The 16696-nt window shown below is 49.6% G+C and overlaps 1 protein-coding gene across 4 annotated transcripts in view; it reads right to left on the bottom strand.

The window, feature by feature from the left end:
* Window positions 1–1612: 1612 nt before the first annotated feature.
* The window catches only part of TOP3A (DNA topoisomerase III alpha), a 47553-nt gene continuing 32469 nt past the window's right edge, over window positions 1613–16696 (bottom strand). For 3 of the 4 annotated variants that reach the window (XM_049874712.1, XM_049874715.1, XM_049874714.1), the window contains exons 12-20: window positions 16132–16197; window positions 13183–13368; window positions 12851–12980; window positions 11288–11401; window positions 11052–11217; window positions 9912–10055; window positions 6926–7048; window positions 5170–5867; window positions 1613–4071 (exon numbers count right to left, since the gene is read on the bottom strand). In XM_049874712.1, coding sequence (XP_049730669.1) covers window positions 3893–4071; window positions 5170–5867; window positions 6926–7048; window positions 9912–10055; window positions 11052–11217; window positions 11288–11401; window positions 12851–12980; window positions 13183–13368; window positions 16132–16197 — 1806 coding nt within the window. In that variant the 3' untranslated portion in view covers window positions 1613–3892. The remainder of the gene's footprint in view (window positions 4072–5169; window positions 5868–6925; window positions 7049–9911; window positions 10056–11051; window positions 11218–11287; window positions 11402–12850; window positions 12981–13182; window positions 13369–16131; window positions 16198–16696) is intronic. The other variant, XM_049874713.1, reaches the window with a different exon arrangement.

The following is a 16696-nucleotide window of genomic DNA, read 5'->3' as shown; positions in this document are numbered from 1 at the left end:
GATTTATATTCCCACCAGTGACATCTTGGTCTGTGACTTCACCCTATCTGCCTAAGGTGTGCTAAGGAAACACAAAATCCTATCAACATCAGCCCCAGGTGCCTTCAGGTACAGAGACCTTGATGGACCAGAATCTACCCTGAGAAGGAGCACAGCTGCCCTTTGGTTTACAAGCCACGGAGCCCCATGGTCCTTTCCTCCATCCACCCCGGCTCTTCCAACGTGGCTCTGGAGGAGTCTCAGATGTGGTCTAAGATCGACCTCCCCTTCAAGACAAAAGCTTGGTCAGCTGGAGGCCTCAGGGGCTGCCTCCAAGCTTGTGAGGGCTCCAGAGTGGACGAAAGAGGTGGCCTAAAGGGGGATGGTCTGGGAGCTGGGCTTGGGCCCAGTTCACCCAGCAGCCTGTAAGCCAGGGCCATGGGTGTCACCCCTCTGCCTTTCAGTCATGTATATTATATATGTCTAACATTTCCATGTTTTATGAATAGTTTTGTTGTCAGGAAAAGAAACTCTTAAAACCCTCAGTAACATTACAGTCTAGTTGCATGTCACTGAGGAAGCTGAGGTTGTGGTAGACAGTACCTCAGTGTATTCCAAATGTGAAGGCCCCTAGCTGGTTTCAGACCCTCTGTTCCACCTTCCTGAGAGCCCATCTCAGCCAGTGCCAATGAGCGCAGTGGTCGGAGCTGTGGTTGTACAGGCTGACCCTGCAGGCTTACTCCCTGTGGATGCATGTCTGTGGACTTCAGGTTGAACTGTCCCAGACTTGGGAACCAGTGGTCTGCGGAAGGGAGAGGGGCGCAGATCTGTCCCTCTGGCACTCCCTGCAGAGGCTGGACGGTGAACCTGTCACCCATATGGCGCAGTGCAGGAAACCAGGATGCTGTTTGTGGTCCAGTTCTTGGCTACAGCAGGGTCTGGGCGGGCGGTGGCGGGGGGGCGGGGTGCGGGGAGGCAGGTGGTGAGTTCATCTTGACCATCCTTACCTCAGAGAGCAGCAGTTTCTGCCTAGCTCCCACCCAGAGCCTGGTGTCTCCAGCATGGGCATCAGCACTGCTGGGTGGAGCGGGGCTCACAGAGCACATCAGCCACGGATGGGGAGCAGAGATGCATTTTTAGACTCCATCTGCTCCAGGAATGTGCTGGAGCCTGAGTGTGCAGAGCTGGCCCTTGTTCTGTTGATTTTCCTGTGGATGTCGGGGAGGGGCCATGTGAGAAAGCATGTGTGGCGGAGGTGTTGCAGCGTGTGAGGCTCTCAACCCGGACACGGGAAATGGACAAGGCCTTTGAGAGCAACGAGTGTAGGCAGTTTTAGGGTCTGGCTTTCACCTGCAGTTAGCTGCCTGGTAGCTGTGACGCCTTGGGTAGGTACTTCTCCTCTCAGACCCTCCGTCTGACTTTTAAGGGCAGGGGGAGCCGTGTTGGGGGAGGCTGGAGGTAGGAAGCCAGTGTGTGTGACATGCCGATTCTAGAGTCCCATCTGCAGCAGGGGGTGGGCCTGCTCTTCCTTGTCTTGCACAAGCAGGAGGAGATCGGGCCCAACAGATGGGTCAACCTTCCCAGTTAGGTTCAGGTGGGGAAGGACCAACTCATCACTGCATGGCCACCAACAGACTTGGAAAACTGTGATAGGTTTTATTTGTGACTTTTCACTGCAATTGGGCTTGACTGTAACCCTCCACCAAGGAATGTGATGCTGAATGGAAACACGCTATTACAGATGAGACGCCTGACTGAGGCTTAAAAGGTGAACACACACTCAAGGTGGCACAGCAGGCCAGCAGAGAGCCAAGACCACAGCCCAGGTCTGTCTGGCCTAAAGCATGCAACCTTTTTGGTACAGTCTGATCCCGCAGTTCTTGGTCCTGGCACAAGAGGAATTATCAGTGGAAAGATTAAAAACCAGAAAACGCCTCTTATATCCGGAATATATAAAGAACTCCTATAACTCAACAACAAAGAGACAAGCAGCCCAATTAAAAAATGGGCAAAGGATATGAAGACATTTTACCAACGAGGACATTCAAATGGCCAACAAGCACATGAAAAGATGCTCAATGTCATTAGTCATCAGGAAAATGAAAGTTAAAACCCCAGTGAGATGCCATTTCACACCCACTAGGATGGCTATGATAATAATAAAAATCTTAACAAGCGCTGGGGAGGATGCAGAGAAACCGGAACCCTCGCCCACTGCAGGTGGGACTGGAAAATAGTGTAGGGGTTCTTCAGTAGGCTGAGCATACAACCACTGTATCAAGAGTCCCTGGGTGGCGCAAATGGTTAAGTGCTTGACTACTAGCCAGAACGCTGGCAGTTCAAACCCACCCAGAGCTGCCTCAAAACACAGGCTTGGTGATCTGCTTCTACAAGGTCACAGCCTTGAAAACTCTATGGAGCACTTCTACTCTGCACAGATGGGGGTTGTCATCAGTCAGAATTGCCTTGATGGCAACCAACACACCACCCTATAACCCAACAATTCCACTCCTACATATATACCCTAAAGAACTTGAAAACAGGCGTTCAAATACTCGGACATGAATATTCATAGCAGCACTGCTCGCAACAGTCAACAGGTGAAACGATTCTAATGTCATCACCAGAGGAATGGATACACGACGTGGTATATGCACACAATGGAATGTTACCAAGAGGAATGAAGCACTGCTACACACTACCACGTGGCAGAACCCTGAAAACAGGCTGAGTGCGAGAAACCAGGCACAAAAGGACAAATATATGATTCCATTTATATGAAATGTCCACAACAGGCAAATCCATTGAGATAGAAAGCAGATTAGGAGTTGTCAGGGGCTGGGGGAAAGGGAGATTAAAAAATAAAATACATAAAACACAAGTGCAGGGCCACACCCCACACCTGCTGACCCAGAAGCTCCAGCAGCAACTCTAAGAATCTGTGCTATAAAAATTCTCCACCTTGATGCCCAGCCAGGGTACCAGCTACTGTTCTGAGTGGTCTAAGACCCGACAACAGTTCGTTTCCTCACCAGCCAGGGGTGTCCTCTGGGCACTGCCCCTTGTCTTCTGAGCTACAAAATAAGACCAATGTGGTCATGTTTTATTCAGCATCTTTGCGCAAGCATGTAAGATGTGTACCAACCTCTGGGAAGTGTGGAGGATGAAAGGTAAGTCTCAGTCTTGCCCCAGGCATCTGCTCTGCTCTGAGGGACAAATGGTTTAGGGGTAGGGCGGTAGCTCTCTCCAGCACTGGCTGGTGTTTGGACCCATGGCTCCTGCACATCCCGACATTGCACCAACTCCCATCAGGCGAATCCTTTATTAAGGCACTTTAACTGTGGGGCACCCTGGCTGCCATGGCCTCTAGGTGAACAGGGAATAAAGCCTCCTCTGAGGATACAACTTCAGAACAAGAGCCATGTCCTTGGATTACACTGCTCTTTCCAGGATGGCTGGTGGTGGGAGAGTAGGGCCAGGTTGCCCAAGCCTGCACTGGGAGCTCTCCACAGCGGGGGAGGCCTTGAGGGTTCCTTTCACAGAGGCTTCTGCCTCCACCCTCCTCTTCCACAGCAGAGGAAGCTGCAGCTGGGAGTGCTACCTCCCCCAAACCCTCAGCTGCCAGCTTTTCCCCTATGTGCTAACCCAACAGTCCCAGACCCACAAGGCAGCCGCTCTAGGACTTCTCAGCAGGGGCAACGGTCATTCCTGAGCCTGGACAGAGGGCCACTGTTCACTGGAGGCAGACTTCCCAGGAGCAGTTGGACCATGCACTCCTAGACCAGGGGGACCAGGCTCCCCAAGCCAACATGTTCCTCCAGTTTCCAGGGCAGTGAGCGGTCCCCAGTCCTAGTTGGACAATTCAGACACAAGGGGCAGGGCCGATGCAGGGCCCACTCTATTGACTCTGTCCTCATCTATTCTGAGGACAGAAGGGTCGAGTGTGTCCAGGCTGGTGGCAAAGGCTGCATTTCCGGACTTTTCTTGCCGTAGACTCTGTGTCAGAAGAACTGGCCCGGGGTCTTTTGCTTCTGGCCTCTGGTCCGTGGGTATTCCCTCTGCCTCCCGGCCAGGGTGTGGCTCCAAACGTCCCTGTGGGAAGTCAGGGAACGCTAAGTTTAAAACTGACACACTGAAGCGGCGACTTAACAGGATGCAAGCTTGTTGGAGAGTGTAGGCCAGGTGCTCCCCTATGGAGGGAACTTCATCCATTAAGGTATGAGGTGTGTCACTTCAGGTGTGAGGCGGCATGCCATTTTCCTGTCAAGGTATGAGGCACGTGCCACTTCACTCAAGGTGTGAGGCATGTGCCAGCTCCTGCTGAGGTATGAGGTACGTGCCACTTCACACTGACCTGACCCCTCTCACTGAAGGACACTCAGCTGGGGAGGCTATCCTCCCTCTCACTGTCCTGTCAGGAGGACACGACCCACAGGCTCACCTACAGAAGTGGCAACCATGCCAGCAACAGACCCCTGGTCACAGGGTAAGGCAGCAAAGACAGGCGAGCAAACCCATCCACGCGCTCACCCTGCTTCCAGGGAAGGAAGCCTGGGTTCTGCATCCTTTTGGTCCCTCAACAGACCTTCCTGCTTGATTACCTGGGACCATTAGTCAGTTGGCCTGGAGGCCAGATACCACTTCTCTTCTGACCAGGGGGACAGGAATCCTGTCATGTTTTAAGCATGTAAAAGGCAGGGCTGGCTACCTTTCCCAAGCTTCGAATGTGGTTCCAGCACAGTGGTAACCACCACTGGGATATGGATATGGTCCTGCAAGGTTTACAAAGGCCACGAGAGGCATGTGGAATCAGGCAGACCTGAGTTCCACTCTTGACTCTGTCACCCTGTGACCTAAGCAGGTTACTCTGTCTGTCTGGGCATCACTTTCCTCACCTGTCCGGTTGGGATAACAACGCTTATCAGATGAAGACGAAAGAAGACAGGTACAAAATATATCAGCACAGTGTCAGATCCCAGCAGCGATTCTCTACTGGAGGTGAGGGGTGTGCTGCAGGGTGTGGTGCGTGTTACCTCATAGGAGACCCAGCTCCCCTGCTGAGTCCCCACACCACACTACCTGGCTTTCTCCCTGCTTTATCTCTGAAGTGGAGACTACCACGAGAGCTGAGGGCTGACGTCTGCCTGCCCAGAGATGGGGCCAATAGGACAAGCCCTGTGCCCACCTCACCTGGGGCTGCGTTCTCATCGGCCCACTGGAAGAAGCCGCACTGCTGCTCTCTGGGCTTGGAGCACGTGTGGAACTGGCGCCCCTTGTTGGGCCCGTCCTTTTGCACAGTCCGTGTAATGGCTGGCTGGCTGCACAGGCAGGAGGTGCCACCACCGCCAACCCCTGGACTGCCAAGTCTGCCCAGGTGGCTCCCCGAACCCAACGAGTATCCCAGGGAGGTGCCAGGGGGTCTCGCTGTGGAGGTAGGAGGCCCGGCTGTGCCTGGTGGGCTGCCGTCAGACCAAAGGAAGAAGCTGCAGTTGCCCCTGCTGCACTTGTAGAACTGGCGGCCCTGGTTAGGGCCCTCCTTCCGCACGGTGAGCAGCAGGGCCTCCTGGCCACAGTTGCAGGTCACAGAGTTGCTTTCAGCAATGGCAGCAGGTGGCGGAAGAGCCCGAGCCAGAGCCCTGGGGGGTCCAGTCTGTCTGTTGCCAGGAAGCTGGGGGTGCACCTGCTGGCTGCTGTCCATTCTGTTCAGGGACTGGCTGGCCTGCGAGTAGCCTGAAGGCTGGCTGGCTGGCTGGAGAGCTCGGGGGGGCCCTTGAGGAAATCTCAGGTCCAAGATCTCCCTGAGGGTCTCATCACACCCACCGATGCAGCCAACGAACTCCAGTGGCATGGTCGGGGGAATGCTGCCAGGCTTGAACTTCAACTTCAACCTAGTGAGGCCAGAGGTGAGGAAAACCATGAACACCCAGGTTCAGAAGTCTTCTCCCCAGTCCACAGAGAGGAGTCATCACACTAGGCCTCCCTTCACCAGCCCTGCAGCCCCCAGGCCCCAGGAAGTCCAGACAGGTCTCAGCAGCAAACTTCCCCCAGCAAATGAGACTCAAGACCTCAGACTAACCACCGAATCACAGCCACCTTGGGAAGCTAATGGTGCTAGACACCAGCAGTTCTCACGGTGTGCTCAGGGCCTTCCAGGAAAGGTCACAGCTTTTCTACACTAGTGCCAACAGCTGTCTGTCCTGACCTCAAGCTTTGGCGTGTGCACAGAGCAGTTTTCAGAGGAGACAACACAGGTGATAACTGAGACTGAGCCCAGAAACAAGCAGAAGTATTCTATTAATCCAGACATTCAACTTGCAAATGTACGATGTCTTTTTTTTGGCTTTGAAAAGTACTTTATTATAAAAAGATGTTATTTATGTTAATATGTAATGTGTTTATTTTTTAAAAAGAAATCAGTAAATGTTTTAAAAGATGTTTCTGCTTTAATTTCTACTATGGTAAATACTGATACACATAACCCACAACAAAGGCGTCTTGGGTTCCTCAATGAGCACAAAGGGGCCCTATGAATAGTTTGAGAACCAATGTCTACATTAGGGCTTTGGCCTTTTTAGAGGAGCTTGGGAGCCACAAACACTAAGTGAGCACGTTTCCAAGCCTATCTGGAGAGGGCGGAAGGAAAGTTGCCTCCTGGGTTCAGTCACAATGTATGGAGGGCCCCCTCCTGCCCAACCAGTCTGGGTTTCCCCCTGCCTGGGCAGCAAGGGGACGCTGGGCACAGCAGAGCTTCAAGGTGGCTCCAAGCGAGCTCCCTGGGCATCTCCCTCTGTGCCATGATAGGAGAGGAGGCCAGGCCTGGATGCCCGCTCACTGTCAACAGGGTACGGGCCCTGAGGTGGCTCTGAGCAAGCTCCCTGGGGATCTCCCTCCATGCCATGACAGGAGCAGGAAGACTGTCCTGTGGCATGCCTGGATGCCCGCTTACCTGTAAACAGGCTGTGGTTGACAGACTGGACACACACTCTCATCCCTGCTGGCTTCCAGAACAGAGTCAGGAAACCATATGGCTGACCGGCACTTTGGGAAACCCACACAGCTGAGGTAGAACCTGGGAAGGCAGGAGTGAAGGGTCAGGAAGGGTCACCAGGGCACGCGAGGACTTTCTCAGCTTAGCAGGGTCTCAAGGCCGTTGCCCCACAGGGAACTATCTGTCAGCTGACTCTGGAAGATTCTCCCAAGGACCTTCACTGCTCTGGAGGACACTGACAGTGAGTGACCCAGGAAAACTAGCCTGCACCACTAAGACACTAAACAGCTGTGCTGACCCAGCCTTTTTTTAATAATTTTTCTTGAGCTTTAAGTGAACGTTTACAAATCAAGTCAGTCTGTCACATATAAGCTTATATACGCCTTACTCCATACTCCCACTTACTCTCCCCTTAATGAGTCAGCCCTTCCAGTCTCTCCTTTTGTGACAGTTTTGCCCATTTCTAACCCTCTCTACCCTCCTATCTCCTCTCCAGACAGGAGATGCCAACAGTCTCAATTGTCCACCTGATACAAGTAGCTCACTCTTCATCAGCATCTCTCTCCTACCCACTGTCCAGTCCCTTCCATGTCTGATGAGTTGTCTCTGGGAATGGTTCCTGTCCTGGGCCAACAGAAGGTTTGGGGACCATGACCGCCGGAATTCCTCTAGTCTCAGACCATTAAGTCTGGTCTTTTTATGAGAATTTGGGGTCTGCATCCCACTGATCTCCTGCTCCCTCAGGGGTTCTCTGTTGTGCTCCCTGTCAGGGCAGTCATCGGTTGTGGCCGGGCACCAACTAGTTCTTCTGGTCTCAGGATGATGTAAGTCTCTGGTTCACGTGGCCCTTTCTGTCTCTTGGGCTCATAGTTATCGTTTGACCTCGGTGGTCTTCATTCTCCTTTGATCCAGGTGGGTTAAGACCAATTGATGCATCTTAGATGGCGCTTGTTAGTATTTAAGACCCCAGACGCCACATTTCAAAGTGGGATGCAGAATGTTTTCATAATAGAATTGTTTTGCCAATTGACTTAGAAGTCCCCTTAAGCCATAGTCTCCAAACCCCCGCCCTTGCTCCGCTGACCTTTGAAGCATTCAGTTTATCCCAGAAACTTCTTTGCTTTTTGACCCAGCCGTCTTGAACAACAGCCAGCTGGGTAAGCAATGCTCTTGTGGGCTGTTGCTTTCAATCCCTGTGCCGTGCACTCTCTCGCCGTCCCTCACTCTTCTGCATCACAGTCTTGGTGGGGGTTGGGGGTGTGTAGGGTCTGTCAGGGCTCTTGGGGCACCTTTGAGCAGACCGGTACTTAGAGGGGTCTGGTAACCTGCTTAGGACATATGTGTAGTGAGCAGGGGAGCTGGACCTGGAAACCTATCTACCTGATAAAAGAGACTTCTAACACCTACACCACGTGTCTCTCAGCCAACATTGTGAAGCCTTCCAGTCACAGAACTAGGGTTTAACTAGTTAACATGCACAGGATTTACATGTTCCTCTGAGTGTGCCTGTGTGACCTGACCAGAAAAAACAAGATACACATACACACACACACAAAACAAACACAAAAAGCCCCCCAAATACTTAAATGGTAGATTCACAAACTCCAAAATGGAAATGATCAGATACATCCTAGAGTGGTGAAGTGCACATGATAAACTCCAGGCCTCCCTGAGTGACTGAGAGCAGCATTCTTTTGTTGTCAGATGCTTTGAGAACTCAGAGCTAAAACAAAAGCCAGTATTCTTTCCCCCTTATGCTCCAATAATTACTAATATATTTACCTGCTGGTGGCAAAAAAAAAAAAAAAATCAAAAGAATTTATTAAAGCTTAAATACATGCATCAGGTACTGGGTCCAGCCTACAGCGGCTCTGGTTTTATATGACCTTTGTGGACAACACCGGCCCTGCCACCTGCTTCCAGGTCTGGCCTCTGACTAATACTTTCAGTTTCTGTGAGCTGGGGTGGCCTCCCCTTCACCGAGACTGGGTCCCAAGACCTGGGTGAGGCACTGGCGAAACCACGCTCCTCATTCAGGGCCTTCATTTTGTCTTTATGCCATCTGTCAGCACCAAGGAGGCAGTGTCATGCTGTGGCCCCCAGGGTGGGGTGGGTCAAGGGGAAGAGGCAGTGAAGACATGGGCCAAATTCAGCATTACTGCTCACTAAGGCTCTCTGAGCCTGGGCAAGCCACCGCAGGTCCTTAAAAGATTGGGGTGCACATGCTGCCTTGCAGGGTGGCTGTTAGGCTCCGCTGAGGTAACGCACCAGAAGCTCCTTGCACTGTGCCAGCCATGAGCAGCACACAAGTACTGCACTGCTGCTTCTCAACACCCCTTTCCCCATGAACGTCCCCCAGTGGCCAGTCACTAATGAGGCCACCCTGGACAACCTGATTCTCAAGATAAACTCCTGCACTGAAAATGACAACGGATTTGAGATTTCAAGCCAAAACCAGAATGTTGAATGTCTATACTGTATCAGGCACTGTGCTAGACTCCTGACCCTTTCATTTACTCCTTGCCCATACCACAGCTTTATAAGGTGGTAACTACTCCCTTACTTTATGGGAGAATAAATTGGGGCTCAGAGTAGTTATATAACTTACGTGGAGCCACAAAGCTTACATGTGGCAGAAGTGTATTTGAACCCAGCCCCGTGTGGTTCCAAGGGTCATGTTTCTCCACTGGCCAGAGTGAAGGACATCCTATTCATGGGGGGCAAAAACCAGTCCCCTCTCCTCTGAATTCTCATAGCACTTCATGACTTGAAGGTCAGGCCCCAGTGTGCTCCACTTATCTCTCTAAAGACCAGTGTAGAGGCTGCTGATAGCATGCCTGCCTTAAAATAGTGACACAAAAAAGAAATGTCCAGGGCCTCTCAGAGCTGTCCCATCAATACGGCCCGGGCTGTGCGAGCAGAGGGGCAGGCAGTGGGCACCAACCCGCCACTCTTCCTGGTCTTGAGGACCATGTCTTTGTTGCACTGCGGACATTTCCTGATGGGCTCCGGCATGGCAGGGTAGATCTCTTCTTGCCGGGGCACCTCAGCTCCTTCCCCAAAGTACTGGGACAAGGCCTCGTCCAACCTACAGAAAAAGACAAACACGCGCACTAGCTGGCTCTCGTGAGAAAGGCATTTGCAACATCCATACGTGGATACAACATGCATGTGATCCTAGGACCCAGAGGTCCAGTGTGGCCATAGGTCTGAGACAGAGGACAAGAGCGCACAGAGGCCTCGGCTTGCCCCCCAGCCCTGGCTCCCTGATGCCCAGTTCCCAGGCAGCCCTGGAAGGAACCCAGCTGCAGGCAGATAAAGAAGCTGCTTCTACCTGGTCATTGCCACTCACTGAACAAACATGACTGCAGAGTGTCCACACACACACTCCAGAAACGTCTGTGTGGTTTGAGTTTAAACCTATTCATGCATTTCTTTTCAAAGTTGGCATGGGGCAGACAGCATGTTATTTCTAACAAAAAGCCACACATGCTGGTTGCCAAAGAGGCACCCTGAGTCCTCCAGAGAGCCAGCAGTTGCACACCAGCACCTGGGTGTACTGACGTGCAAGCAAGCTGCACACTAATTCAAAGCAGGCATCAAGAGAATGGCATTTCTAAAGCAAACAGCCCAGGTGTTGGAGCCGGCTCTCTCTGATTATTGTTCCTATGCTGACAAAGGAGCCCTGGTGGCGCAGTGGTTAATAGCTCAGCGGCTAATCAAAAGGCTGGCAATTCGAATCCACCAGCTGCTGCTTGGAAACCCTATGGGGCAGATCTATTGTATCCCACAGAGTCGCTGTGAGTCGGAATGGACTCGATGGCAATGGGTTTTTTAATATACTGAAAAGCTCTATGGAAAGGAAAAAGCAAAATCCAGAAGAGGCAGGTCAAAAGGGGAGGCACTGGTATGTAAGGTAACAGGTCGCCAGTGAGGGTGAGCTCAGCTGGCAGCGACTCAACACCCCCGAGAGTACAGACACAAGGAATGACACGCTCTCCTGCCGCGTCACTCCCGCGAACCCCTCCTCCTCCTCAGGGAATGGTCTGACAGCCTCGGGGGCAGACCAGGTTCTGGCACTCACTTCTTAGCTTTAGCCACTGCTTCAATGAAAACCTGCTTGTATTTCTGGACTTGCTGCCTTAGAACCACACATTTGTCCTTCTTGCCCTCACAGATCAGCTTCAGATCAGCCTCCAGCTCGGCCCGGAGGTCCGGCTTGGACATCTCATAGCCCATGGAATCGTAGCCTGCAAGGAGAGCAGTGCTGTGAAGACCAGCAGGACACGGTACCCACCCTGTGGCCGCACCCCTCCTCACCTTCCACGAGCCCCATTCCCAGGTGCCCCGGGAGAAACCTCTTGTCTGCTGTAAGCCCCACGTACATCCGGGCTTTGATTGTCTCGATGTGCTCAGCGTGGGTGGCATCAGTGCCTGAAAAGCATTGCCCGGTTACTCTGAGGTAATACAGACACTGCCGAGGGGACTGTAGCACCTTAGTAACAACAGGCCCTCTCCTGCGCCTGACTTCCTCTCCAGGTAAGACACGCCGTTCACAAGAGCCCACCCAGAAACCTTAACGGCAGCCGCGCGCCTCTCCCTCACGTCTGTGTGCTCATCACAGGCACTCACTCACTGCAGCCCACAGCCTATCCTTGAGATGTCTCAAGGCTTTCTCCTTCACTCTGCATGTCAAAGAGCCCACATCACCTCATGTGCGTTATCACCATGTTCTCTCTCTCCCCCTCCCCCAGCCCACTCTCCATGCTGTGGTCAAAGGGATCTTTTGCAATGTAGCTCCACCATCAAGGAAATGCAATCAAGACCACAATAAGATACCACTTTACACCCACTAGGATGGCAGAGTCAAAAAGTCAGATGATAACAAGTCTTGGCGAGGATGTGAAGAAACTGAAACCCTTGTCCACTGCTGGTGGATCGATTATAAAATGGTGCAGTGACTCTGGAAAAGTCAGGCAGTTCCTCAAAGTTAAACACATAGTTGACATATGACCCAGTAATTTCACTCCTAGGTATATACCAAAAGAACTGAAAACAGGTATTCAATCAAAAACTTCCATATGACTTCACAGCAGCATTATTCATAATAAGCAAAAAGTAAAAACAATCCAAGTGCCCATCACCTAAGGGTAAATAAAATGGTCTGTCTACACAATGGACTAGTGTTCGGCCATAAGAAGAACAAAGGTTTGACACCTGCTACCGCATGGTTGAACTGCGAAAACATTATGCTGCATCCAAGAAGGCAGTCAAAAAGGCCACGTTTTATGATTCCATTTATATGAAAGGTCCAGAACAGGCAAATCCACAGACAGAAAACAGACGACTGGTTGCCAGGAAATAGGGGGTTTTAGGAGAGAAATGGGGCTCCTGTTAACGGGTACAGGGCTTCTTTTTGGGTTGATGAAAATGTTCTAAAACCGATTACGGTGATGGCTGTACAAGTCTGTGAACACACTAAAACCACTCGACTGTACACTTTAAATGGGTAAATTGTATCGTATGTGAACTACTCTCTCAATAAAGCTATTACATAAATTATCTTTAAAAAGTATAGCTCTGCCTATATTGCTCCTTTACTTAGGAATCTTGCCGGTTTCCCTGCTGACCACAGGTCAACCACCAAGCTCCACAGCCCACCACATAAGGCCCTTAAACTCTGTCTGCAATCACTGACTGTGGAGTTATTCGGACCCAGCCTTTCATAGCTCACAAACTTTGTGACTGTAGATAGGTTCTGACCTCTCCAAGCCTCACTTCACCTATAAATGGGAAAAAGAACATAACGCCGACATTACAGAGTTGTTGTGAAGATTATGTGAGACACAGAGACGGCAGTTTCCAGCACCCTGAGTTACTGACCAATGCCATGCTTTTCCATGAGGGCAATGAGGTCGGCTTCGGTGAGCAGCTGGGGCGGGCTCGTCTCTCCATCCACCATCTCCACAGTGCTGGGCTGGAAGGACGAGCCTCTCTCATAGACAGGGATGATCTGCACATAGCAGCAGAAGCTTTAGTCAGATCATGATGTCATCATACTTGGGAAAAGACAACTTGCATTTCAAAGAATATGGTCCTGATCCACCAGGCGGCATTAGGGCTGGGTAAACAATTGTCTCCCCTTCCCTGAGGCCCACAGGGTCAGACATCTGAGAGACAGCATCTGCCCTCTGTCTGAACCTATGGTTCTTCACCTTGTCGCTCCAGTGATCATAGGGATACACGTCCAGATAGTTCCGGGCCAGAACCATGAGGCCGCTGGCCAGGAAGCGCTCCTGGGCAATGTCGATCTCCACAGTAGTCTCCTGCCCCTGGGCATTCTGGGAGCAGCAAGCGAGGAAATGGCGAACAATGAACTCATACAGTCGTTGCTCATCTCCCTGTGAAGAAAGGAAAAAAGAGTCTGAAAGCCACTCCAGAACATTAACCCGCAACGGCATCAGCGCCATCCGTGGTTTAAACCAGGCCCATGCCCCTTTCAGCCAAAAGCTCTGAACAGAGCAGGGCACCCCATTCCTCGAGGCCTCTGTACCAATATGGAGCGCCAGGCCCATCCTCTGGGTTTCTATGATTTCAAGCTGAAAAACGTCACAGTTCTAATCAGGATAAGGTAAGCAGGGGAGTCATCTTCCCCTTGAGCCAGAAGTGATACTTGTGACATAAAACCAATCTAAACAGAAAACAAGATGAAAGAATAATAAGTTAGCAAGAAACTCCCTAACATATAAAACACTGCCCCTGGCAGCCTTGCTGCTGTTGTTAGATGCCACTGAGTCGGTTCTGACTCACAGCGACCCTACGTGCAATAGAACGAAATACTGCCCAGCCCTGTACCATCCTCACAATTGTTGGTATGCCTGAGCCATTGTTGAAGCCACTGGGTCAACCCATCTCACTGAGGGTCTTCCTCTTTTTTGCTGACCCTCTACTTTACCAAGCATGATATCCTTCTCTAGGGACTGGTCTCTTCTGATAACATGTCCAAAGTATATGAGACAAAGTCTTGTCATCTCTGCCTCTAAGGAGCACTCTGGCTGCACTTCTTCCAAGACAGATCTGTTCACTCTTTTGGCAGTCCATGGTACATTCACTATGCTTCGCCAACACCATAATTCAAAGGCGTCAATTCTTACGCATTCTTCCTTATTCACTGTCCAGCTTTTGCATGCATATGAGGCAAGTGAAAACGCTATAGCTTGGGTCAGGCACACCTTAGTCCTTAAAGTGACATATTTGCTTTTTAATACTCTGTGCTTCAAAGAAGTCTTTTTGCAGCAGATTTTCCCACTGCCATACATTGTTTTGACTGCTGTTTCCATGGGCATTTACTATGGATCCAAGTAAAATGAAATCTTTGGCAGCCTTAGGCTAAGTTTATGAGCACAACCATATTATGAATGCAATTACTTGATGAACACATCACCTTCTGGACACAACCAAGCAGTTAAGTAATCGAGGATTTAGTGGGGATCAACTTATCAAAAGCCTTTAAAATGTTCATACTCATAACCGATCATTCTAACAATTTATTCCAGGAAATAATGAAAGATTGGCACAAATACTTATGTACAAAGATGTTAACTCTAGTACACAAAAAAGAAAAACCTAAACCCATTCCACAGTAGAACTGCCCCATAGGGTTTCCAAAGAGTGGCTGGTGAATTTGAATTGGCAACCTTTAGGTTACCAGCTGAGTCTCTATAAAAAAAAAAAAAAAATTTTTTTTTTTTTTTTTTTTAGTATGTTGTTATTAGGTGCCGCTGAGTTGGTTCCAACTCACAGTGACCCTATGTACAACAGAATGAAGCACTGCCCAGTTTTGTGCCGTCCTCGAAACTGTTATGCTTGAGCCCATTGTTGCAGCCACTATGCCAATCCATCTCGTTGAGGGTTTTCCTCTTTTTTGCTGACCCTCTACTTTACCAAGCAGGATGTCCTTCTCCAGGGACTGGCCCCTTCTGATAACATGTTCAGAGCATGTGTGATGAAGTCTTGCCATACTTGCTTCTAACGAGCATTCTGGCTGTACTTCTTCCAAGAAAGATTTGTCCATTCTTCCGGTAGTCCATAGTACAGTCAATATTCTTTGCCAACACCATAATTCAAAAGGCATCAACTCTTCTTTGGTCTTCCTTATTCACTGTCCAGCTTTTATATGCATACGAAGAGACTGAAAACAGAATGGGTTGCATCAGGTGCACCTTATTCCTTAAGGTGACATTTTTCCTTTTCAACACTTTAAAAATGTCTTTTGCAGCAGATTTTCCCAATACAATATATCTTTGATTTCTTAACTGCTGCTTCCGTGGGCATTGACTTGTGGATCCAAGTAAAACAAAATCCTTTACAACACTTCAGTGTTTTCTCCACTTCTACCATGATGTTGCTTACTGGTCCAGTTGTGAGGATTTTTGTTTTATGCTGAGGTGTAATCCATACTGAAGGCTGTGGTCTTTGATCTTCATCAGCAAGTGCTTCAAGTCTTCACTTTCAGCAAGCAAGGTTGTGTCATCTGTGTATCTCAGGTTGTTAACGAGCCTTCCTCTAATCCTGATGCTGTATTCTTCATACAGTTCAGCTTCTCGGATTATTTGCTCAGCATACAGACTGAATAAGTATGGTGAAAGGATGCAACCCTGACACACACCTTTCTTGAGTTTAAACCACACAGTATTCCCTTGTTCTCTCTGAACGACTGCCTCTTGGTTTATGTACAGGTTCCTCATGAGCACAATTAAGTATTCTGGAATTCCTATTCTTTGCAATGTTGTCTATAATTTGTTATGATCCGAACAGGTGAATGCCTTTACATAGTCAATAAAACACAGGTAAACTTCTTTCTGTTTACCTGTTTACCAGGATCCATCTGACATCAGCAATGATATCCTTCGTTCCACATCCTCTTCTGAAATCGGCTTGAATTTCTTGGCAGTTCCCTGTTGATGTACTGCTGCAACTGCTTTTGAATTATCTTTAGCAAAATTTAGTAAAAATTTACTTCCATGTGATATTAATGATATTGTTCGATAATTTTCACTTTCTGTTGGTATATTAGTATATCCAATATTAAATACACCTACTCCTTGACTCCGCAACCAGAATGCTGCTTAGAAGCAAGGATGGCAAGAGTGCGACTTACATACTTCGGACATGTTGTCAGGAGGGATCAGTCCCTGGAGAAGGACATCATGTTTGGCAAAGTACAGGGTCTGCGGAAAAGAGAAAGACCCTCAACGAGGTGGATTAACATAGTGGCTGCAACAACAAGCTCAAACATAACAACGATTTTAAGGATGGTGCAGGACCAGGCAGTGTTTCGTTCTGCTGTGCACAGGGCTGCTATGAATTGGAACCGACTCGACAGCACCTAACAACAACTCCTCGACTATCTCGTTATCTGACATTTTGCATTTATGATGATAGTAAAAAATCTATCATCCAACTACTTTGTGCGTTAATGATCTACGTCTAGCAGTAATGAACACTGAGGTGTGAGGTCAAAGTCAATACTGGCTGTGATGGTTTTAAGGTTATGTGTCAACTTGGCTGGGCCATCATTCTCAGTGGTTTGGCAGATGTAATTCGGCTGTTATGTAATGATGTAGTCATTCTCCATTTTTGCATACTACCAATTTTCATTTAACAGCCTGGGTCTTTGGAACCTAACCATGTCAGTAAGGGAGGAGTGGATGTAGTTGGAAACAACCA

Source organism: Elephas maximus, chromosome 2 (assembly GCF_024166365.1).
Source record: "Elephas maximus indicus isolate mEleMax1 chromosome 2, mEleMax1 primary haplotype, whole genome shotgun sequence".
Classification (NCBI taxonomy): domain Eukaryota; kingdom Metazoa; phylum Chordata; class Mammalia; order Proboscidea; family Elephantidae; genus Elephas; species Elephas maximus.
The sequence above is the reverse complement of the archived record's forward strand: the minus strand, read 5'-3'. Positions and strand labels throughout refer to the sequence as shown.